Raw genomic sequence first — 22,365 nt, forward strand, 5'->3', positions numbered from 1 at the left:
TGGTGGGGGAATCGACATCGTTATGCACGGATAGCAGGGACTCCTGTATCTGATTCCACTGCATTTCTCCTCTGCTGTTTGTGTGGCGGTATCCCGAACCAGCATGGGCGCAGTTTAGTCTCCCTCTATTACTAAACGTGTTTTCTTCGCCTCCAGCGCTATTTTCTTAATTAGATTACCTCAGTGAGATGCAGCGCTACTAGGGGATTTTATGTATTAGATACTATTAATGATTATGTGGTAACGTCATTCGGTATGATTTCTACCATGACATGTGTTACCTCGTGTGGGTGGCCGTGCATTGTGTGTCTGAGTGGGCGCCTTATGTAGGTTGTAACCGTGGGATTGTCCGTGTTGGGTGCATGGTATGCTGTATATCTTGGTATGTTAAGCGCTGTACGCTTTTCTTGAAGCCTTATAAGGTTAGGGAGCGACGATATCATTGTTATCAGCTGTACTAGAGGATCCGGCTTTCGCCAAATGCTCCGGCAGTTTCAGTGCCAGATTATTAATGAGTGGTTGTTTATAGTACGAAGGGGGGGATTAGCTGCCGTCTTGCTACACTTGGGGTACTGCAGAGGTAGGTATTGGTTATCGCGCAGAGAGGGGGTTGGTATTGAAAGGAATGTAGGATGATTAAAGTGGTCGTCAAGCACATGCATTTGTCGTCAAGCACATGCATGTTGCGGGTACACTGCCGCTTCTACCATCGTCTCTACCTTAAAGGTGTAACGAAGAGAAATCTTAACTCGTCTTTCTGCCACGGCAACTCGATCTACACTTCGTTAAAACATTAAGTTGGGCTAGTTGGTAACGGCTTGAAGGAATCATATTCTTAGCGGTAAGAAACAGACACAACAACAAGAGACACACACACAGGACACCCGCTAGCGGATGTCCTGTGTGTGTGTCTCTTGGTGTTGTGTCTGTTTCTTACCGCTAAGAATATGATTCCTTCGATCTACACGATCAGAGCATTCTTAGAAACTTCGATTTATTGCCCTGTGTGGCCAATTTCCCTAATTAAATCGTATCAACATCCGGCTCCCGCCTTTTTTGTTTTAATTCCCCCCATACGGTGGGAGGAGTCGACGAACGCACGGAGTGCCTTTCAGCCAGTCGCATGGCGGCTTTACTTTCGCTTTTTTCTTTTTTTTTACGTTCCCGTGAAAAAATAGCTCTAGTCAGAGACTATATAGCTGCAAATTAGGGCCACAGAAATAAAAATGCAAGTGGACTCTGCTTTCGCCGATCACTACGTATCACTCCCCCGATGGCAGAGCGGCAAGCCGCCACGGGACTGGCTGAAAGGTTGGTCGACTCCTCCTAACGTATGCGGGAAATTAAAAAAAATGCGGGGGCCGGACGTAAATCTGATTTAAATTAGGAAAATCGGCCGCACAGTGCAAAAATTCGAAGTTTCTAAGGGCGCTCTGAACGTGTAGATCGAGTTCCAGCGGCAAAAATACGAGTTGAGATTCCTCTTCAGTGCAGCTTTAACAGTGAGTTCGTCACAGAATTTGTTCAGCCCCGCCTCTAGCTGGGCCGTTAGGGTTTGGAATCAGTCTTCCATCTGTTGCTGGAAGATTTCGAATTTTGCCTGGAATTTTGTCTCCAGGCGGTCTTCCAATCCAGCTAGGGTCATTGACGCAGTGTGATTCCATGCATTTCATTTTTGCCCGGGAGATAGTAGGCGGAGATTGAGTTTGAGGGGTTGGAGGGGGGTTGGCAGGAAGAAGTGTCAGGTTGTTGTCGGTGTGCTGGGGTGGAGATAGGGGCGCGAATGGTTGGGAGAGGCATTGCCGTAGGCGACTTGCCTCTTCCCTGGGCCGGGCTACCTTTTCCTCCTGAGGGTCTGGGGTGCGGACGACCCTGTCTGCCCACGGGAGTTATGTGCGCTTGACTTGAGTGATGTGTTCTGGACGCGTTTGTCTTCCGGAGGTTCTCTAGAGCCACTGCCGCTGCGGCGCGGCTGTCCACCGGAATTCCCGCGTCGCGATCGTGACGGTCGTTGTTTCGACTGGCACCATCCTGTTCCAGTTAAGCGTTCGCCCCCGCACAGTATACACTGGAGGACACATAGTCCCTTTGAGTCCGCTGCATGGTCGTCGCCACATCGTGGACATTTGGACTGCTTTGGACACAGGCAGACATCGTAGCGATGGCTCGGTTGGTGGCAGTTAGTGCAATCGTATGGCCTGGAACGGTACGTAGCGCACAGGTGTACACCTTCAAAGTAAATCAGTTTCCGGCGAACTTGTCCTTGTGAGAAGGAAGGCCATCAGGACTGATTCGGTGCGCTCCATGCGGCGAGCGGTCAGAATGTCTTTGTCTGGGTTTCGCCTTTGTACATCTTCAAAGATTTCTTGCTCCGTTTCATTCCAAAAGGAATTCGCTATTACGCCTCTCACAGCGTCCGATGCTGGCGCTATGTATGCGGTGACTGCATATTCACTGCCGACGTAGATGGTCGTTTTCACCTGCACCAGCTGAAGTGCCATATCTCCGCTCTTACCCCCGAATTATCGTCCCATTTCATTAGCATGCATCTCGTGTAAACTCTCTGAGCATATACTGTACTCCAATATAGCAAATCACCTCGATAAAAACTCTTTTTTTCTTTTACAAGCAGCATGGCTTCAGGGCAGGCTTTTCAAGTGAAACACAACTCTTCGAATTCACAACTTATCTTCATCTAAGTCTAGATTCTTTATTTCAAACAGACGCCATTTACCTAGATTTGTCAAAAGCATTTGATCGCGTTCCTCACCAACGTCTCATCTGTAAACTCGCATGCCTGTCACTCGACCCTCTAGTCTTTTCATGGATTCGCTCCTTCGTGACTAATCGCTCGCAGTTCACCGTCATCGCTAATCACGCATTTGAAACTACTGTAGTTATCTCCGGTGTACCCCAGGGTTCCGTCCTTGCTCCGCTTCTCTTCCTAATCTTCATCAACGACCTGCCATCTCGAATCTCGTCATCTGTCCGTCTTTTTGAGGATGATTGCGTCATTTATCGCCGCATATCTGTTAACATGGACCAGGAAGTATTACAGGACGACGTAAATAAAATACAGAAATGGTGCTCCGACTAGCTCATGCAGCTTAATATTTCGAAATGTAAATGCATGCACATATCACGCAAACGTTCCATTACTAATTTCCAGTACTCCATGAACTCTGTGGCGCTGTCAGTAACGAATTCATACGGGTACCTTGGCGTGGAAATAAAGAACAAATTAACATGGTCAGACCACATTATCAAACTTTGCGCAAGCACTTCCAGAGCTTATCCGAAGGGCTTATCCAGGGCTTTATCCGAAGATCACTGTCAATGTACCCTCCATCAATTAGACAACAAGCATACGAAACAAGCATACGAAACATTCATTCGTGCTAATATGGAATATGCCTCACCAAAATGGAACCCTCACCAGGCCTACCTAATACAACTGCTCGAAGCTATCCAGAATCGGGGAGCTCGCTTCATAACGTCGCAGTATTCGTCTCGACACAGCGTTACAAACCAAAAATCTTCTCTCGGCCTTGAACCATTAGCACTCCGCAGAAAAGTATCAATTCTTTCTCTTTTACACAAACTATACTTTAACTTCCCTGCACTACGCCAAACTTTGTTATCTGCTGCCTTACGCTCATCTCGCCGATTATTCAACTGCCTCAGCATTCATCTGTTGCACGGTTCATCCAACGCTTTCAACAAATCTTTCCTTCCCATCGCCATAGAAGAATAGAACAACCTTCCTGAAACCGTTGTCATCGAAACTAATCCCACCAAGTTTAGGCGGCTAATAACAGACCACTTGAACCAACTATAGCTGCTTCCCTCGCGATGCTCCGCCTGCAGTTTGAACTGCTTGTGTCATTGCGACAACCCCCCCCCCCCCCAAGTTTTTTCTCACTTATTTAATTTCCGTACATTTTAATGTTTAATTTTATATAATACTGCTTTGCCATATATTTTCTGTACTATTACCTGACGTCAAACTTGTTATTCTTGTTATTTTTTGTTATGCTTTTTTATGTGTACATGCCCTTGTATGATGGCTTCACACCACTGTCTTCCCCCCCCCCCCCCCTTATCTAATGTCCCAGACGGGATCTTTAAGGGTTAAATAAATGATGATGATGTGGTAGCCATTGGGCAGGTATTCTTGCTTGGATGAATGTGTAGCTGGACGTGATCTCCCGGCTGTGAGTTGGCTGTCGCGAAAATGCTTCGGATCATTTGTTGTGGTTGCACTGTTGGTAGATATAGACACTAATATAAAAATATTTATACTGGCACTGACCAAGAACACGAACAATTTGCTGATACATATATGCCAAAGTTCTTCTACTGTGTAGCAGAAAAAATGGCAGTTTGATTTAAAACTAAGATTATGGAATAAAAACACGAGTGCTTCATTGTATCTGATTTCGAACAACGCAGCCCTTGATTTACAAAATGTTTGCAGAGGCTTCTTGACAAGAGGAAACATTCAGGGGACACTTAAGCGTCGCGTTATTGTATGAGTCAAATTTTAAAACAGAAATGCTTTGATAAAAGTAAATTTTCTAAATTTTGTTTATTCAAAATGCCGTTTGTCAATGGGCTACCGCGGTACAGAGTGGTTATGGTACTCGGCTGCTAACCCGATAGAGGCAGGTTCCATCCCAGCCATGGTGGTCGCATTTAAACGTAGCGGAAATTCTAGAGGCCCGTGTTCTGTGCGATGTCAGTGCAGGTTGAAGAACCCCAGGTGGTCCAAATTTCCGGAGTCCTCCATTACGGCGTCCCTCGTAGCCCGAATCGCTTTGGGGCGCTAAATTTAACAAAACCAAAACGAAGTCCTTTCCGAATGACATACAATAAAAATTGTTTATAATTTCTTAAAAAAGATGCAGCCTTTAACCTTTGCGGATCTCGAGAAATCGAGACAAAAAGCTTTCCATACGAGCAAACGCCGAATTTTTGCATCATTAATTACTTTCTTTTGTTTGTTTTTCAGTTTACTCTTATACTAAATCTTGCCGTCTATGTATACTTTTGTTTATTTGAAATGACTAAAACGCTCGCAAAAGAGAAGGAACACATTGTATGGATATGTCAATATACCAGCACTCCAGTTTGGTTTTGTATAGGTGGCATATATCATTCAAATACCGGTAACGCAGGTGTTCTAGACGTCTTCAAGCGCACTAATCACAAACCTGGCCCCTGCACACGGAAAGCTACCCTGAGAGGTGACGAAAAGCATGTTTCTTTCAGTCTACTCGTACCTAAAAAAATATTACAAAAATGTATGCCGCTTTATGAACAAAGTCAAGGTATAGATCGACTAAGTGGGAGGAGAGATACCGATATGGTAGATATTTAGCGTTCTGGATATCGCTTTATAACATCTGTGAATATTCCTGATCACCTTTCTATTTTCATCGCAACTCGTTTTTTTGCTATTTTTTCTCACGCGAGCAGTCACGCAGCCCATTCATTTTCTCGCAATTCTCTAAAGAGCAGATGGGATCGAAGTGTGTCAATGCGATGTCTGCTGGCAACGATCCGACGCACTCTCTCGTTCGTTGCAGGCACGGAATGCTGAAGTTGACGGCGGGCATCGATGATTTCGGTGGCATCCGCTGGGAGCTGCTGGTGTGCTACATCTTCACCTGGTTTTTCATCTTCATCTGCACAGCGCAAGGCGTCGCCTCGGTCGGAAGGGTGCGTGCGCAAAAGTGGCGCATTCGCGTTTCTCTCCACCCTTTCGCCAAGCCATCCTTTGGTTTCCTCTCATTGTAACGAATCATGGAGAAAACAGCATTAGCCTGACCAAGTAGCCGTGTGTAGTTATAAACCGTGAACAAGAGCCTCGAGAGGAGCTGAAAATTTGCCGCTTATAAACTAGCGCAAAGGAACAAGACTGATATGACGAAGAAGGCCACGGACGGAAACATTTTTGTAGCCATAGCTCCACTACGCCAGCTCCTTCGCGAGGTCAGAGCGGCTGCGAGCTGAGCCGTGGCACAACCGCTCCGCCAGCTGTGCGCATGCGCGGAGTGACGTCATAGCCCGCAGCTGGTGTGCGCGCCGCGCGCCTCTCTGAAGCGCCGACGGCGGAGCAGACGCCGCCCGCCTCGTCAGTTGTGCGCCTGCGCGGATGGACGTCACAGCACGCAGGTGGTGTGCCCGCCGCGCGCCTACATCACGCTAGCAATTCGAGCCTTGAGCGTGGCGGTGCCGTGGTGACCGTCGCGTGGCTGGTCGCGTGGGGCGGAGCAGCTGCCGGCGGCCAGGCTTGCCGGCGAAACCGAGTGGGGGAGGAGTGGAGAGGGGGAGAGGGGGCGTGTGAACATCAGGAAGGAACCTGCGAAACACAGCTACGAAAGTCTGAATTTGCAATTCGACTGAGCCAGTTCCACTCGGTCAGCTGTAACTATTGCGTCACTAAAGATTTAACCAGAGCTAAACCACAGCCATCTTCTTCCTTGCATTCCTTTGCCCTGGCTCACCAGAGTATGCAACCTAATCGCACCACGACAAATGCCGCCAAATTTTTATTTTCAGGGGCTGATCAATGCCCAGTACGATCAGTAATGTGGGAACGAAATAGCGCCCAAGCAGCACATTATTGAGAGTATTTTCTTATTTTCTGCTAAACGAAGCCTATCCTTAAAATTAATAGTTTTGACTTGGTATGTACAGCCCTTCTTCACTAAGTCATTTCCTTCACTCTTTTGCATTTAAAATCTGGCTGCCTGCAACCCTCTTCTCTCATCTCCTGCTTGATTCATCGCCATCAATCGTCCCGTTTCTTTAGTGCCGTCGGCCGCTGGTACAAACCAAGAGCCTCGGGAACGCTGATCATGCTAACATTGCAGTCCTAATCGACACTGAGACTGCGTACCGAACTATGTCCTTCACTTCAGGCTCAGCACACAGTACGCATGAGTAATCACGTTTACGATATTTCTTCATTTAGCTCCGCATCCTGAGGCATCTGGATCGTGTTTGGTGCATTAAAGCACTGCGCCTTGAAATATCACGAAGCAGTTACGGTCAGACTTCTCCGTTCTTCTTTGTATGCAGATTCACAATCGCCTTCTTTTTTGTTGAAGATATTTCAGTAATACTCGTTGTGGGGCTAGCTGCTCTATTCGCTGAGTTTTTTTTTAGCCCTACACAACAATTCTGAACAAAGAATTTTTGAGCGGGGAACCTTTTATTAATGAATTTTTTTCATATGTATGATTTTTCTAACCATCAGTATATCCGCAGATGACCCTACGGTAGGTTTGAATTGTTTTCTCTGTTAACGTGTTTGCCAACTTCGAAAGCGTTCTCCTTTGGTGTTCTATCAGAGTCTCAAATGTTTGGTGCGATCGATGGAAACTATTCCAAAGAAAGATTTTGTACATATGAGAAGAATGCACCATTGCCTTCAACATTTCCGCAAAAGTATCTTACCATTTCCGAATTTTCAAAATTTGTCACCTAAATTATTGGGCATGGCACACAAAAACGATACAGTTAAGGCCGATGGGTACAAGATAGAGCGCTGCCAGTCGCCCTGCCCCTTCTACCTCGCCCTGTTCTGTGTCGCCTATGTGTGCGCTAAAAACAACTCTGAGTTCGTGGGAGTTGTACACCGCACTCTTTCCGCACCTCACCCGCCACGGTGACTCAGTGGCTTCGGCGTTTGCTTGCTGATCTCATAGTCGCAGGTTCGATTCCGGCCGTGGTGGCCCCATTTCGATGGAGTAGACATGCAAAACCTTCTCGACATCGCACGTTGGAGAACCTGAAGCAGTTTAAATTATTCCGGAGCTCTCCCTAACGGCATCCCTCATAGCCCATCTATCTCTCCAGGGTGTTTAACCCGACATTTCCCAATTAATTTCCCGCCTTTTATTGCGAAAGCAATACTACTCCCAAGAACGGCCTTTCGCGTAGCGGCGGCCACTTTTTTTAAATTCAAAACTTTATTTCCAACGACTCGTTGGGGGTCATGAGGCAAAAAAGCTGCCATTGGCAGCTTGTGGGTGCCTGATGCCCGTACAAGGCAGCAGCATATAGGCAACACAAAATTCTGAACACATGTGCAGTTACACTTTCACACAAATTGACTGATCGAAACACATTAGAAACACATCAAACACATCAAAACACAGCAAGAAAGCATACAGAACGAAAAACTGAAAGGCAATGAAAATACAGTCAGTGCTATTAGCTGCACAAAAACCTGGATGAGAAAAAAATTTCACCTGTCTGTTTTCTAATACATGCGCTTAAGTGAAAATTTGCAGACAGTAATTTGTTAAGCAAGCACGCCAAGTTGTGCGTGAGCGACTGTAGCATATAATTTGTACGTCTGCGTGGTATCAGCCATGTCTCAGATTCACGGGTGCGACAATCACTTTTCTGCTTCTGCAACTGCGAAAGGAATTTTATGATGCTCTTAACTTTTCATCGGAAAATAAGTATGAGTACAGTAAACGGAACTCGTAAATTTTTTCGACGCTTATTATGTTATATCGTGTGAACAATAGTGCAGATGAATGTAAATAGGACACATTTGCAATGCATCGAAGTGCTTTCTTTTGAAGAAGGAGCAGTGTTTGAATATTTGTTTGAGTGGTTGTGGCCCACACCTGTGTGCTGTAATTTATGTGAGAGGAAAACAGTGCATGATAAATCTGAAGTTTTGCTCTATCTGGAAGAGAATAACGGCACTGTGCTAGTGCACCGACTGAGGTGGATAGTGTTTTTGATAATGATTGGCAGGTATGACCTTTAGAATGAACCATGGCGTCATACCATGCCTAGTGAGGTCACAGAGTGACGTCATACCAGGAGCGAGAGCCGGGATACCAACTCGGCTCGTCGGGTAACGGCGGCCGCTTGGCACGGCGCGCCACGCTCCTCCCGCTAGAGGCGCTGCATATGCAGGATGAAACACCTGCTTTCGTAACCCACCAGGCTTAACCAAAGCTAAGACTTTTTTTTTTCACCGCGCGTTCAACGTTTCTGATTAGACGGTTCTGTTTCATGCACACTTCATGGCTCATTTGACCTTTTCCGAAAGTGTTAGTCAATGCTCCTTCAAGCAATTGCTTTACGGCATTATGTCCTCATATGTTTTCGTTCTCATGAAGCCGATACTATGTTCCACTTTACCCTTCTTGCACTCCAAATCGTGTCCAGCCATTGTGTTTGTCCACTGCTTCATTCCTTTTCCAGAGGTGAGCGCCAAATACTAACTAATGTTCATAGTTAACAGAAATAAGGCGCTACAAAACCCCCGAGACGAGACAGGACGCCTGGCGCCTGTGTCGTCATCCTGTCTCGTCTCGGGGGTTTTGTAGCGCCTTATTCCTTTAAGCGTAACATGCATATTCAACTAGCCCATCAGCAAACTTTACTCAAGTAAGATTTCTACACGATTAACGCCCAAATTTTGACCTACTGTCAACTGCCACTTAGCACATGACAGTTTTTCAACCGCAGTGCTTCATCACTCAATACCAACGTTTCTCTTTTTTTTTGCCATAATAGTCTGTTCATGCTTTTACTGAGAGCAATTTATGCCCTTTTCGTTTTTAGCCCAAGGGTCACCCCTGCCCTGATGAAAGGCAGGTCTTTAAGGCCTACCAAGCCTTTCTATGGGAAGGTTTTCCTTCACTTTTCCTATTTTTTGCTTATTTATAAGAATACTCACAGCGCCCGCAGGGGGGAGAAGAAAACAAAAACTAATACATAACGGAGGTAACGCGATGTGTCATGCACATCGTCATTACCATCAACACACTGCGTATACATGAAAAAAAAGACCTACGAGAACATTTCCACACAAGCACCTATGCACACAAAATTATGAGCACTGCTTTACTTCAGTAGGCCTACTGATTTAGAAAATACTCGTTACTACATTGTATGGAAGCTTGTTCCATTCGCCTATAGTTTTGGGAGAAATGACGTTTTAAATTCTTGAGTGTTACAGTGTATTTCTCTAATATTATATTTATGGTCCAGTCGTAGTGAAACGTAATCACGCTTGCGGGTGCGAGATTGAAATAGAGCTTTCTCACCCAAAAAGTGTGCGTTAATTGAAAATATACTCATCAAATGTGCACTAAAGAAGAATCTGAACTCCTCTTTTTATTGCGGCAACTCGATATACACGTTCGGAGCATTCTTAGAAACTTATTTATTTATTTTTATTTATTTATATATTGATACTGCAATCCCGCAGTTGAGATTTTAGCAGAGTGGGGATACAAATTAAGCAGTTGAACAAAACAGGCAAAAGTAAACAAAAAGTAACGGTGCAAGTTGAAGCTCTTCTGCACCGTCGGGAATGCAACAATTAAACATATACAACCGAACAGTGAAATAGCAAATGCAATAAAATCTAGGTGATATGTTGCGAGAACAACGTCAGCGACGGCTGCAGCACTTCAGTGTTAGTAAGGTTATTCCAATCGGAAATAGTTCGTGGAAGGTGTGATTATTTAAAGCATTTATTTCGAACGTGATAAGGAGTTATAGTTAGCTGGTGTCGTTGTCGCGTCGCATAACTGGACGAAAAAACAAGCAAATCGGTGAGTTCTGTTCTGTAGTGTCGCTTGATTAACTGATACATAAATTTAAGTCGTGCGCAACGATTTCGCTCCGATATTGTCGGAAGGCCAGCTTGGATTAAAAGATGTGTTACTGATGTACGTCGGTAATTGTTATATATGTATCGTGCCGCCCTCTTTTGAACGTTCTCTAATTTATACAGGTTAGTTTGCGTGAACGGGTCCCAAATGATAGAAGCATAATCTAAGGTAGGCAGAACAATACATTTGTAAGCTAGTAGGCGTACAGGTAGGGTAGGCAATCGCAATGCCCGTCCCAAGAAAAACAGTTTACGAAAAGCGTTACACGTTATGAAGTCTATGTTTATTCCAACTAAGAGTGTTAGTGACCCAGAGCCCTAGATATTTAAATTCTGTTATTTCTGTCATTGTCATGCCGTTAATACAATAATTGAAAGGTAAGACTTTCTTTTTGTGGGTGATTCTCATTAGTACAGTTTTTCAAAATTAATGGACATTTGCCATGCTTCACACCATGCGAACACTGTTTGCAACGCACTATTAAGTAATAGCTGATCGGAAACATTTCTTAATTCTGTATACATAAAACAATCATCAGCGTAAAGTCTTATTTTCACAGGGATGTTAGCAACAATATTGCCACGTATCATTGTAGTGTTTGTTCGTTCACGCTCAAGGCTGCAGGAAAGGGTTGTTATCACTTTTTTTGATTCATATTGCAGCGAAGAAGCACACACACACAGAGAAGGAACACGCAAAAAACACGGACGAACGTTGCACTCACAACTGGTTTACTGCGAAAAGATTTCGAGCTTAAAATGGCTCACGCATCTGCGCACTACAGAAAGAAAACCGTAACAAACACGTGCCAAGAAATAACATCTTATCATATCGCCGCAAAAAGGTTGAATTCCGAAGCGTACAAAAAAACGGATGCGTCACTAATGCAGCAATCTGCTTTTTCCTTTATGTGAAAGGCCTCCAGGAGATCACGTGCCGTTTTATACTTGCTTCTGCCTAGGATTCGAACACTATCGAAACGTGGCGAACATGTCACGCATGACTGGCAGTGCCTAACCAAGTGCACATTCTCTTTGTTCTTAAAATTCCTTTGGTGCTCCCCTAGCCGGTTGTTAATACATCGCCCCATTTGACCGATGTACACTTTTCCACATGAAAGTGGCAGCTCGTATACCACCTCAGAAGCGCATTGCACATAGGGCGTAGTGTGCTTTTTACCACACCAGCTTCTCCTTGTTTCGCTTCCGGAAATACGACGGCACAGCTTTGACAGCTTCACCGGAGACGAAAAAACGAGCGGCACCTGTTCGCAACCTTCTTCATGTTATGCGACACCTTGTGTAGGTAGGGGGCAACTTCCGGTCGCAGGTTCATGTTCCTCTCTTTCATCTTGGAGTTCGCTCTGCGTGCCTTATCATTTTTCAGGCAAGCTTCTGCAACAGGAGTCACAACCGACAAGGGGTAGCCCGCTGACAAAATTCTAGCCAAATGGTTCTCAAAGCTAGACTGCATCTCATGGACGCACGATTTCTCAAGTACCGAATCCAGACACAAACTAACTATGCCTCTTTTTTTCACCTTCGAATGAGTAGAGTCGAAAGGCAAGAATTGCTTCTGAACCCGAGGGGCGTACATCCAACAAGTATGATCTCTGCCCAACTTCACTCGAATATCTAGAAACTGAAGTTCGTCGTTATCCGGTGTCTCAAAAGTAAATGTTAGTCCCTTTCGATGCTTCCTAAAAGCATCTAAAATCTTGTTAACAATAGCGCAGTAGTGTAAAAGGCTCTGCTTGTTCAAAAAAATTAGAAAATCATCAACATATCGGTACACTTTGATGACCTCGTCCGAGTTAAATACAGTGCTTAAAACCTGGTCAATGCTGGCTAAAAAAATGTCACTTAAAATGGGTGCAACGCAAGATCCAATGCAAATGCCTTTCGTCTTTAAATAGAGGTGATTGTTAAAAGCGATAAATGTACCCTTAAGGTGAGTGCAGCGTTCGTCCGTGTTTTTTGCGTGTTCCTTCTCTGTTTGTGTGTGCTTCTTCGCTGCAATATGAATCAAGAATGTTACCAACTTGCCCAAAAACGTGTTTTACTCAAGTATATTTCTTCTGCAGTGGGCCCTTCTTTCTGTGTAAACAAAGACTTTCCAGCCGTCGATTTGCTCATCACCAATATTGTTCACTCTACGTGCCGTGCCAGATACATCGCCGTATGCCTCAGAAAAGGCAGGATTCCGGTAGAAGTGAGTGCCCTCTTCGGCCTTGTTAGACCCTCGTGGGGGCATGTTAAACGCGCCTGCAAAATTTTGCGTCCTGAGCTTTGGCGTCAGGTGCGACTTTACCAGGACTGGTTATCCGCAAGTTTTTATGCTCTGAATCCGAAGTGGCTCGCCGTATGCAAGCCAGGCCATTACAAACGCCTCACGGGACTGCTGAACGAGCAGTGGTGGAAGTACTGGCTTGGGCTGGCCCTCAGGGAACCGGAGGAGTACAGGACAAAAAATGAAGCCCTCAAGCCTCATGACTCGCAGACATGTTCAAGCTCCAGCTCAAGCCTCACGGTGTTGGGCGGGGTAGACGTTCCGAAGGATATAGACAGGCTACTCAGCAAAGGACCTAAGTACGGACTACCTCCCACGGTACCTATTCAAGACCTGGCTGTCCTGAATCGTCACATAGCCAAGAAAGCGCCTATGGAGCAACAGGAGAGGTGCTTGCTTGAAGGTGTTGACTGCCTCCAAAAAACAGCTGGTGTGTCAAGGGATAGGAGCCTAGCAACTTCCTTGCAGAGGGTGGTGACACACTTTGCTGATAATGAGTTGTCGCTTTTACAAGCTGACAAAGAAGGAGGCTTTGTGGTGTTGCCGAAAGGCGTTTTCCATGAAAAAGCCCTTCAAGCGGTTGAAAAGAATTTCACCCTTATAAAGCGTCGTGCTACTACTGCAAAACAAATGATAGCCGAATTCTGCAAGGATGTTGGGAATGAAACTTTGTGTACGCGAGTCACTAAGTCTAAAAATAATGCTTTGAATGTTTTCTTTAGTGCTAAGACGCACAAACCCGGGGTCCTTTTCCGCGATATTGTAAGTGAAAAAGGCTCTTGGCAGTGACATGTTAGCCAGTTTCTGCAAAAATCTCTGAAACAACTTACTGTTCACGATCTGTTCCTTCTCAAAAATTCTGGAGATGTAGTTAATTTTCTCAACACCGACCGCAACATCGGCTTTGCTTTCTCTGTCGATGTAGAGGATCTGTTTTATTCTATACCTCACTCAGAGTTGTTCCCTTCTTTGAGACAGTGTATTGACAAGAGTGGTGTTGTCCCTTTCCAAAATTCGGCTAGCATGTTTGTTGACAATTTTTTTACTCTTTTAGAGTCTTACCTTAAAGGTACATTTATCGCATTTAACAATCACCTCTATTTACAGACGAAAGGCATTTGCATTGGATCTTGAGTTGCACCCATTTTAAGTGACATTTTTTTAGCCAGCATTGACCAGGTTTTAAGCACATTTTTTAACTCGGACGAGGTCATCAAAGTGTAACGATATGTTGATGGTTTTTTAATTTTTTTGGACAAGCAGAGCCCTTTACACTACTGCGCTACTGTTAACAAGATTTTAGATGCTTTTAGGAAGCATGGAAAGGGACTAACATTTACTTTTGAGACACCGGATAACGAAGAGCTTCAGTTTCTAGATATTCGATTGAAGTTGGGCAGAGATCATACTTGCTCGATGTACGCCCCTCGTGTTGAGAAGCAACTCTTGCCTTTCGACTCTACTCATTCGAAGGTGATAAAAACAGGCATAGTTAGTTTGTGTCTCGATTAGGCGCTTGAGAAATCGTGCGTCCATGAGATGCACTCTAGCTTTGAGAACCAATTGGCTAGAATTTTGTCAGCGGGTTACCCCTTGTCGGTTGTGACTTCTGTTGCAGAAGCTTGCCAGAAAAATGATAAGGCAAGCACAGCGAACTCCAAGAGGAAAGAGAGGAACATGAACCTGCGACTGGAAATTGCCCCCTACCTACATAAGGTGTCGCATAACATGAAGAAGGTTGCGAACAGGTACGGGGTGCCGCTCGTTTTTTCGGCTCCGGTGAAGCTGTCAAAGCTGTGCCCTCTTATTTCCGGAAGCGAAACAAGGAGAAGCGGGTGTGGTAAAAAGCACACTACGCCCTATGCGCAATGCGCTTCTGAGGTGGTATACGAGCTGCCACTTTCATGTGGAAAAGTGTACATCGGTCAAACGGGGCGATGTATTAGCGACCGGCTAGGGGAGCACCAAAGGAATTTAAAGAACAAAGAGAATGTGCACTTGGTTAGGTACTGCCAGTCATGCGTGACATGTTCGCCACGTTTCGAAAGTGTTCAAATCCTAGGCAGAAGCAAGTATAAAACGGCACGTGAACTCCTGGAGGCCTTTCACATAAAGAAAAAAGCAGATTGCTGCATTAGTGATGCATCCGTTTTTTTGTACGCTTCGGAATTCAACCTTTTTGCGGCAATATGATAAAATGTTATTTCTTGGCACGTGTTTGTTACGGTTTTCTTTCTGTAGTCCGCAGATGCGTGAGCCATTTTAAGATCGATATCTTTTCGCAGTAAACCAGTTGTGAGTGCAGCGTTCGTCCGTGTTTTTTGCGTGTTCCTTCTGTGTGTGTGTGTGCTTCTTCGCTGCAATATGAATCAAGAATGTTACCAACTTGCCCAAAAACGTGTTTTACTCAAGTTATCACTTTTGTTCGTGACGCGAGAAGCGACCGGACTAATCTCGATTGTCCACAGCCATGAACAGCTGCATCTACTTGTTTCTAGATTACTCTAGATGATCTCGACCTGTTATCTGCAAGTTTCCTTGCCGGCTTTAAGTTCAACGATGCCGCGAGGAGCGGGCATTCGTAGATAGACGATTGACGAACACGCTTATTGCTTACGCCGCCACCGCGTGATTTAGTTCTTTTGCGGGTGCGAGTCAGCCGAAATAAAGAGCTTCGTTTGCAAGTGTTTCTGGTGTCTTCCTGACCGCTGAACTGCCGTCACTACAATGTGACATCTGGTGGAGGTGCTGGTTAACCTTTCATGTTCCGGACACCCCCGACAAGTCTTGACGCCAGCCCTCTGAGTCATCTACCGCAGGACCGGAGTTCAGTCCACCGCGCAACCCGACGCCTGCAAGGGGACGCACCTGAGTTCGGGATTCTGCCGGACCCTACCCGGAAGCGAAAGCCAGCAGAAACGTCTACCCTTAGCTCGTCCCAGACGACGACTCCAATCATTCTTCAGCAGCCCCGAGTGCCAGCAACCTTCGACGCTTCGCCTGGCGCCGACCCCGAAGAATGGCTGGAACAGTTCGACCGTGTGGCTGCCTTCAACGACTGGGATGATGCTACGAAATTAGGTACGTCTTCTTCGCCTTGGAGGGACCAGTAAGAATCTGATTTGAGAATGAGGAAGCTAGCCTCACGAACTGGGAAACCTTCAAGGAGCAGCTTCTGAAGGTCTTCACGAGCGTCGTGCGAAAGGAGAGAGCCCAGCAGCTGCTACAGTCTCGCATACAACATCCAAACGAGACCGTTGCAATGTACACTGAGGAGATGAAGCGTCTCTTCCGGCGTGCCGACGCAGACATGAAAGAAGAAAAAGTAAAGCTTCTTATGCGAGGAGTCAAAGAGCAACTCTTTGCCGGCCTCGTCCGCAACCCACCGAAAACCATCGCGGAATTTGTACAAGAGGCATCCACGATGGAAAAAACTCTTCATGCCCGAGCCCGCCAGTATGACCGCCAGCAGCGCGTTTTCTCAGCAAGCTGCCTGGACACCGCTAACAAGAATGACTTGCGGGAGGTTATACGTCAAGTTGTGCGTGAAGAGCTCCGACGATTGCTGCCAACGGGAACGCAGCCACAGCTTACTTCGCTCACTGATGTCATCCGGAGCGATGTTCAGCAGGCCTTGGGTGTGACGTAATCATCCACGCAGCCTCTGCAGCCCCCAGTCATGACTTACGCCGCAGCAGTGCGCCGTCCTGCACCTCGAAGGCGGGACCCAAGCGCCTATCGCTCACAGCCAGCTGCGTCGGCCCGCCGCCCTCTCGCCCCAACCCGCCCGTCCTACGAGCGCCGCACACCGACGAGGAAATGCGACGAGTGGAGAACTCCCGACCAGCGCCGTCCACTATGCTTCCACTGTGGCGAAGCCGGTGACGTCCTCCGGCACTGGCCATACAGAAAACTAGGCATCCGAAGGTTCTCATACGACGCTCCACGACCCCGACCCGGCCAGCGACCAGCCGGAATCGAGGAGTTTTTGCGTCGTGAAGGATGCTCATCGCCGAGCCGCCTATTACGTTCCCCGTCGCCATCTTCACCGCGCTTTGTATCTCCTAACCGAGGTTACGCGGTGCGTGGACGCTCCGCCAGCCCCCGAAGGTTAAACTGAATAAAGCAGCCTCTTGAGGTTAGGTTGCTTCTAAGCGCAAGGACAAAGATCCTCCACCGACGACACCTCAGCCGAATATATATTAAAATCAACAGAGGACCAAGAACAGAGCCCTGAGGGACGCCAGAGTGAACTGTAAGCCTGTCAGAACAATGATAAATAAAAACGACGAATTGTTCTCTGTTTGAAAGGTAGGCTGAAATCCATTTTACTAATTGTTCGTTTTGAGGTACTGTGTCCAATTTATAAAGTAACTTTTCATGAGTAACCCTATCAAAAGCTTTCGAGAAGTCCATAAATACGGCATCAATCTGCGTTCCATTGTTAATTGACGAGGCAATATCATGTATAGTTTCGTCTAGCTGTGTACAAGTTGAGTAACCCCTCCTGAATCCATGCTGATACTTAGTAAAAAAATTATTAGTTTCGAGAAAGTTTGATATGTGATTGTAAATTATGTGTTGAAGTAGTTTACAAGCAGTTGATGCAAGTGAAATAGGGCGGTAGTTCTTGATCAATCGCTTGTCTCCACTTTTATGAAGCGGTTTCACTCTAGCAGTCTCTCGGAATTTGACCTTCATTAAGGACCTTGTAAATGAAACAAACAATAATTTAGATGTTCACTGGGCATATCTTTTCAAAAAGGCATTAGGGTGTTCTCTGGTCCAGGTGACTTCTTTATATCAAGGTTACGTAACATGTTTAAAATGCCATGCTCACTAATTACAAGGTCATCTAGAGGCGGCAGGGAAGCTTCAAATTTTGTAAAGATATTATTGTCATTACTAAATACGGACTTAAAGTTTTCATTGAATACATTAAATATCGTTTGTGCATCACTGACCAGAACAGCTTTGATTTCAAACTCATTATTGATCCTTGAGGTTGGGGAGACCAAACGCCAGAATTTCTCGGGGTACTGTGATATAAAGCTGGGCAAACATTCATTAAAGTAACGCTGTTTGTCATTAACAGTGTTCTGTTTTAGTTGAGAAGTAAGCAAAATAATTTTTTGTTACAATTCTGGAGAATGACACTTTGCTTTGTTCTTTTTCATCCGTTTCAATTTTCTTTTTAACTGCAGTGTCTCCAGAGAAATCCAAGGGTTTTTTGCTCTCTTTTTAACAACAACCGGCACGCGGCATTCAATGCATTCATGTATTGTAGAAGAACTTCTTGCTGGGCGAGTTGGTGCATAGCTTTCTTGGGATGGCGTTGCGCACACGAACAAACATACACAGGAAGAGGCAGAAGAGAGAAAGAGCGCAAACTATCAACAAGATTTATTGCTTTCGACACAGAGTATATATGCAGCATACACATGCAGGTTGGCTCGCATCATGTCTGTTGGAAATATGCTCCTCGAGCACAGAAAACACTACTTCCATTTGATTCTGCACATTCAAAGATTGTGAATAGAGCAATTGAAAACTCGTGCCTAGAATCAGCCTTAACCAAATCCTGCGAGCATGAAATGCATTCCAGCTTCCATAATCAGATCACCAGGCTGCTTTCAGCCAGATTCCCCTGCTCCCTCATCACAGCGGTAGCCGAGAACCTTCTCCAGAGGACAAAGAAAGGCAAGCGTAGCTGTGACCTTGAGCGCTTGCGGAGTGCAAAGCCTACGGTGCTTCCTTACATGCACAAAGTGGCCCACAATTTAAAAAAAGTGGCAAACAGGCATGGTGTTCCGGTGGTTTTTTCGGCTCCAAAAAAGCTTGCCCCAGGATCACCGAGGAAGGAACCCCACGTAGCGCATGTACAATAAAACATGCGGAACAATACGTCAAATGGGCCACGGGCGTGGTGTATCAAATCCCGCTCAAGTGTGGACGCGTGTATGTCGGCCAAACTGGACGCTGCATCAATGAGCGCGCAGGGGAGCATGCTCTTTCTGTAAGAAAAAGAGACGGGGCGAACTTGCCTGCCCATTGCATTTCATGCTGTGGTTGTGAGCCGATGCTCAAATACATCAATATTGTGGGCAAGAGCAAAAGCAAAATAGCCGGCGAACTTTGAGAAGCTTTCCACATCAGAGAAAAAGGCGGAAATTGTATTAGCGATACCTCGGTCACCTTATTGATAAGGAAAGGAGTTTTATCCGTTGCTTTCGCTGACCTATGCAGGCTTGACTTGCTATCCCCTTCCCCCTCTCCTTTTTTTCCCTCTCCCTATTCTGTTTTGCACGTGTGTATGCTGCATATATACTCTGTGTCGAAAGCAATAAATCTAGTTGATAGTTTGCGCTCTTTCTGTCTTCTGCCTCTTCCTGTGTATGTTTGTTCGTGTGCGCAACGCCATCCCAAGAAAGCATTCATGTATCATAGCTGTAAACCAGTCCCAAAGTTTGTCAACACTGTCATTGTTATAAAATATATCGAAATTGAAGGAAAGCATGTCGACAGTGGAAACATCATCAGCTCGAGAGAAGTTTCTAAAATGCATTTCAGAGCAATTTTTATCAATTGTCAGGCCGGAAAGAGTTAGTAGAACGGCCTTGTGATCAGAGATACCGGGTATCACTACACATTTAGTTGTATCTAAAAGTGTGCCAGAAACAAAGCAAAGGTCTAGTATGGATTTTGAATTCCTTTGTATTCGGGTCGGGTGCTCTACAGTTTGCGCCAAGTAATATGAGAACGCTATATCAAGCATGGCCTCACTTGATTCATCACTATGACATTTGATCTCGAAAGTTGGCCAGTCAATATCTGGTAAATTGAAATCGCCTGCTACAGTAATCCGATCGTTTCGCTTAATAAAAGTTCTCATATAATCTCCTAGGTTATTTAAAACACTGACCGGTGATCCAGGCGGTCTATACAAAGCTCCTACAACATACCAGACATTCCTGTTTATTACATAAAATGTATTACAGAAAATGCATTACAGAAAATGCATTCAATAATAGGCACTTCAGGCATGCTCAATATATTTAAATAACTTTTAAAGATTATGGCAACTCCTCCTCCTTTGCTACCGCGGCCTTTCCTAAGTACACTGTAGTCAGCGGGTGCAAATTCGCTATAGTAAACGGTTTCATTTAACCATGTCTCCGTCAAAACCGCAATATCTTTATCTTCGCAAAGTAGAATTCCTTCTAACTCGCTAATTTTATTTAATATGCTTCTGCAGTTTAAATTTAATATTTTTAGTGATTTAGGAACGTGCTTGTGCTGTCAATTATTTTTACTGTTGAATTTGAAACGGGTACCCTTCACTTCATCCCAGCCGTACATTACACTAGCTGTCAATGGACAATTTATTGTGCACCAATTTCACTTTGGCCCCATTACCTTTTTCCTGTGCGGCACTCTTCCACAGGTGCTTTCGTATTTCCCGTATTCTGGCAGAAAAGTCTTCTGAGATTGAAATTGCAGATCCCTTTAGCTTGTAGGCTGACTTTAATGCCAACACCTTTTCTCGGTAATCTACGAATTTCACTACCACGGGGCGTTTTTTATCTCCAATTTTGCGACCAAGTCTATGACACCTCTCAATGCCAGTGACAGTTAACTCTAATTTCTCTTGAAAGACCTCAGAATAAGTTTTGTTTCAAGTTCAGATGCTGTCTCTTCATCCCCCTCAGCTAATCCGTACATAACTAAATTGTTTCTGCGACTCCTATTTTCCAAGTCATCGACTTTGAGATGAGTGCTGATAAACTGCTTATCAACCTTCTCGACAGTGTCCTCTATTACATTCACACGGTTGCTCAAAGTGTTCAAACCTACCAGCTGCTTTTCAATACCTTCTATGCGTTCGGTCAGAGCTGAAATGTTCCGCTCAATGTCGGTTTGAGAACAACGTAAAGCTTCCACAGCTGAGGCTAATTTTCCCTGGCCGTCCAGTAATTCTGAAAGCACTTCTTTTTTTGTAGGGCCCGGATTTGCCTCCACATCGCCACATACCAATAGGTCTCTTGGTATAGAAATGACATAATTGAAAACATTCATCAAAGGTAGTGGGCAAGGCAGCAGCACTAAGAAGTGGTTATCACTTCGATAGCATTTAGTAGGTAAGTACCGACTAACCTGCAGTACGAAACAAAAAGGGTTCCTTAGCATGTTGCCGCTGAGGCTGCTGCCATGCCCACTGATGAGGCTCGGTGTGGTCTGTCCTTTTATAGCTGGGAAGCGGGTCATGTGGTCCGACGTGACCGCTGTTGGCATAGGCGTGGCGATGATAGCTGGCGCTGTCGGGTCCTCCAGAAGGCAGATGTCACCGACACGTGTCGACGATAGTGGATACGCCCCAAGGCTTTCATTGTGGCGTAATCTAGCGCGGAAACAATTGCATGGCGATAACTCAGCTCGCAGCAGAACCGCCACAACCTGCAGTACGAAATAAAGGGTTCCTTAGCATGTTGCCGCTGAGGCTGCTGCCATGCCCACTGACGAGGCTCGGTGTGGTCTGTCCTTTTTTAGCTGGGAAGCGGGTCATGTGGTCCGACGTAACCGCTGTTGGCATAGGCGTGGCGATGATAGCTGGCGCTGTCGGGTCCTCCAGAAGGCAGATGTTACCGACACGTGTCGACGATAGTGGATACGCCCCAAGGCTTTCATTGTGGCGTAATGCAGCGCGGAAACAATTGCATGGCGATAACTCAGCTCGCAGCAGAACCGCCACAACCTGCAGTACGAAACAGAGGGTTCCTTAGCATGTTGCCGCTGAGGCTGCTGCCATGCCCACTGACGAGGCTCGGTGTGGTCTGTCCTTTTATAGCTGGGAAGCGGGTCATGTGGTCCGACGTAACCGCTGTTGGCATAGGCGTGGCGATGATAGCTGGCGCTGTCGGGTCCTCCAGAAGGCAGATGTTACCGACACGTGTCGACGATAGTGGATACGCCCCAACGCTTTCATTGTGGCGTAATGCAGCGCGGAAACAATTGCATGGCGATACCTCAGCTCGCAGCAAAACCGCCACAACCTGCAGTACGAAACAGAAAGGGTTCCTTAGCATGTTGCCGCCGAGGCTGCTGCCATGCCCACTGATGAGGCTCGGTGTGGTCTGTCCTTTTTTAGCTGGGAAGCGGGTCATGTGGTCCGACGTGGCCGCTGTTGGCATAGGCGTGGCGATGATAGCTGGCGCTGTCGGGTCCTCCAGAAGGCAGATGTTACCGACACGTGTCGACGATAGTGGATACGCCCCAAGGCTTTCATTGTGGCGTAATGCAGCGCGGAAACAATTGCATGGCGATAACTCAGCTCACAGCAGAACCGCCACAACCTGCAGTACGAAACAGAAAGGGTTCCTTAGCATGTTGCCGCTGAGGCTGCTGCCATGCCCACTGATGC

The 22,365-nt window shown here is 45.9% G+C and overlaps 1 protein-coding gene across 1 annotated transcript in view; it reads left to right on the forward strand.

The window, feature by feature from the left end:
- LOC149325814 (sodium-dependent proline transporter-like) overlaps positions 1 to 22,365 on the forward strand; it is a 185,791-nt gene that overhangs the window by 14,441 nt on the left and 148,985 nt on the right. Inside the window, exon 5 of the mRNA XM_089563602.1 lies at positions 5,589 to 5,721. Within this exon, the coding sequence (XP_089419728.1) occupies positions 5,589 to 5,721 (133 nt within the window). The remainder of the gene's footprint in view (positions 1 to 5,588; positions 5,722 to 22,365) is intronic.

This window comes from Amblyomma mixtum, chromosome 10, assembly GCF_055824585.1.
Source record: "Amblyomma mixtum isolate Tamu chromosome 10, ASM5582458v1, whole genome shotgun sequence".
Taxonomy (NCBI): domain Eukaryota; kingdom Metazoa; phylum Arthropoda; class Arachnida; order Ixodida; family Ixodidae; genus Amblyomma; species Amblyomma mixtum.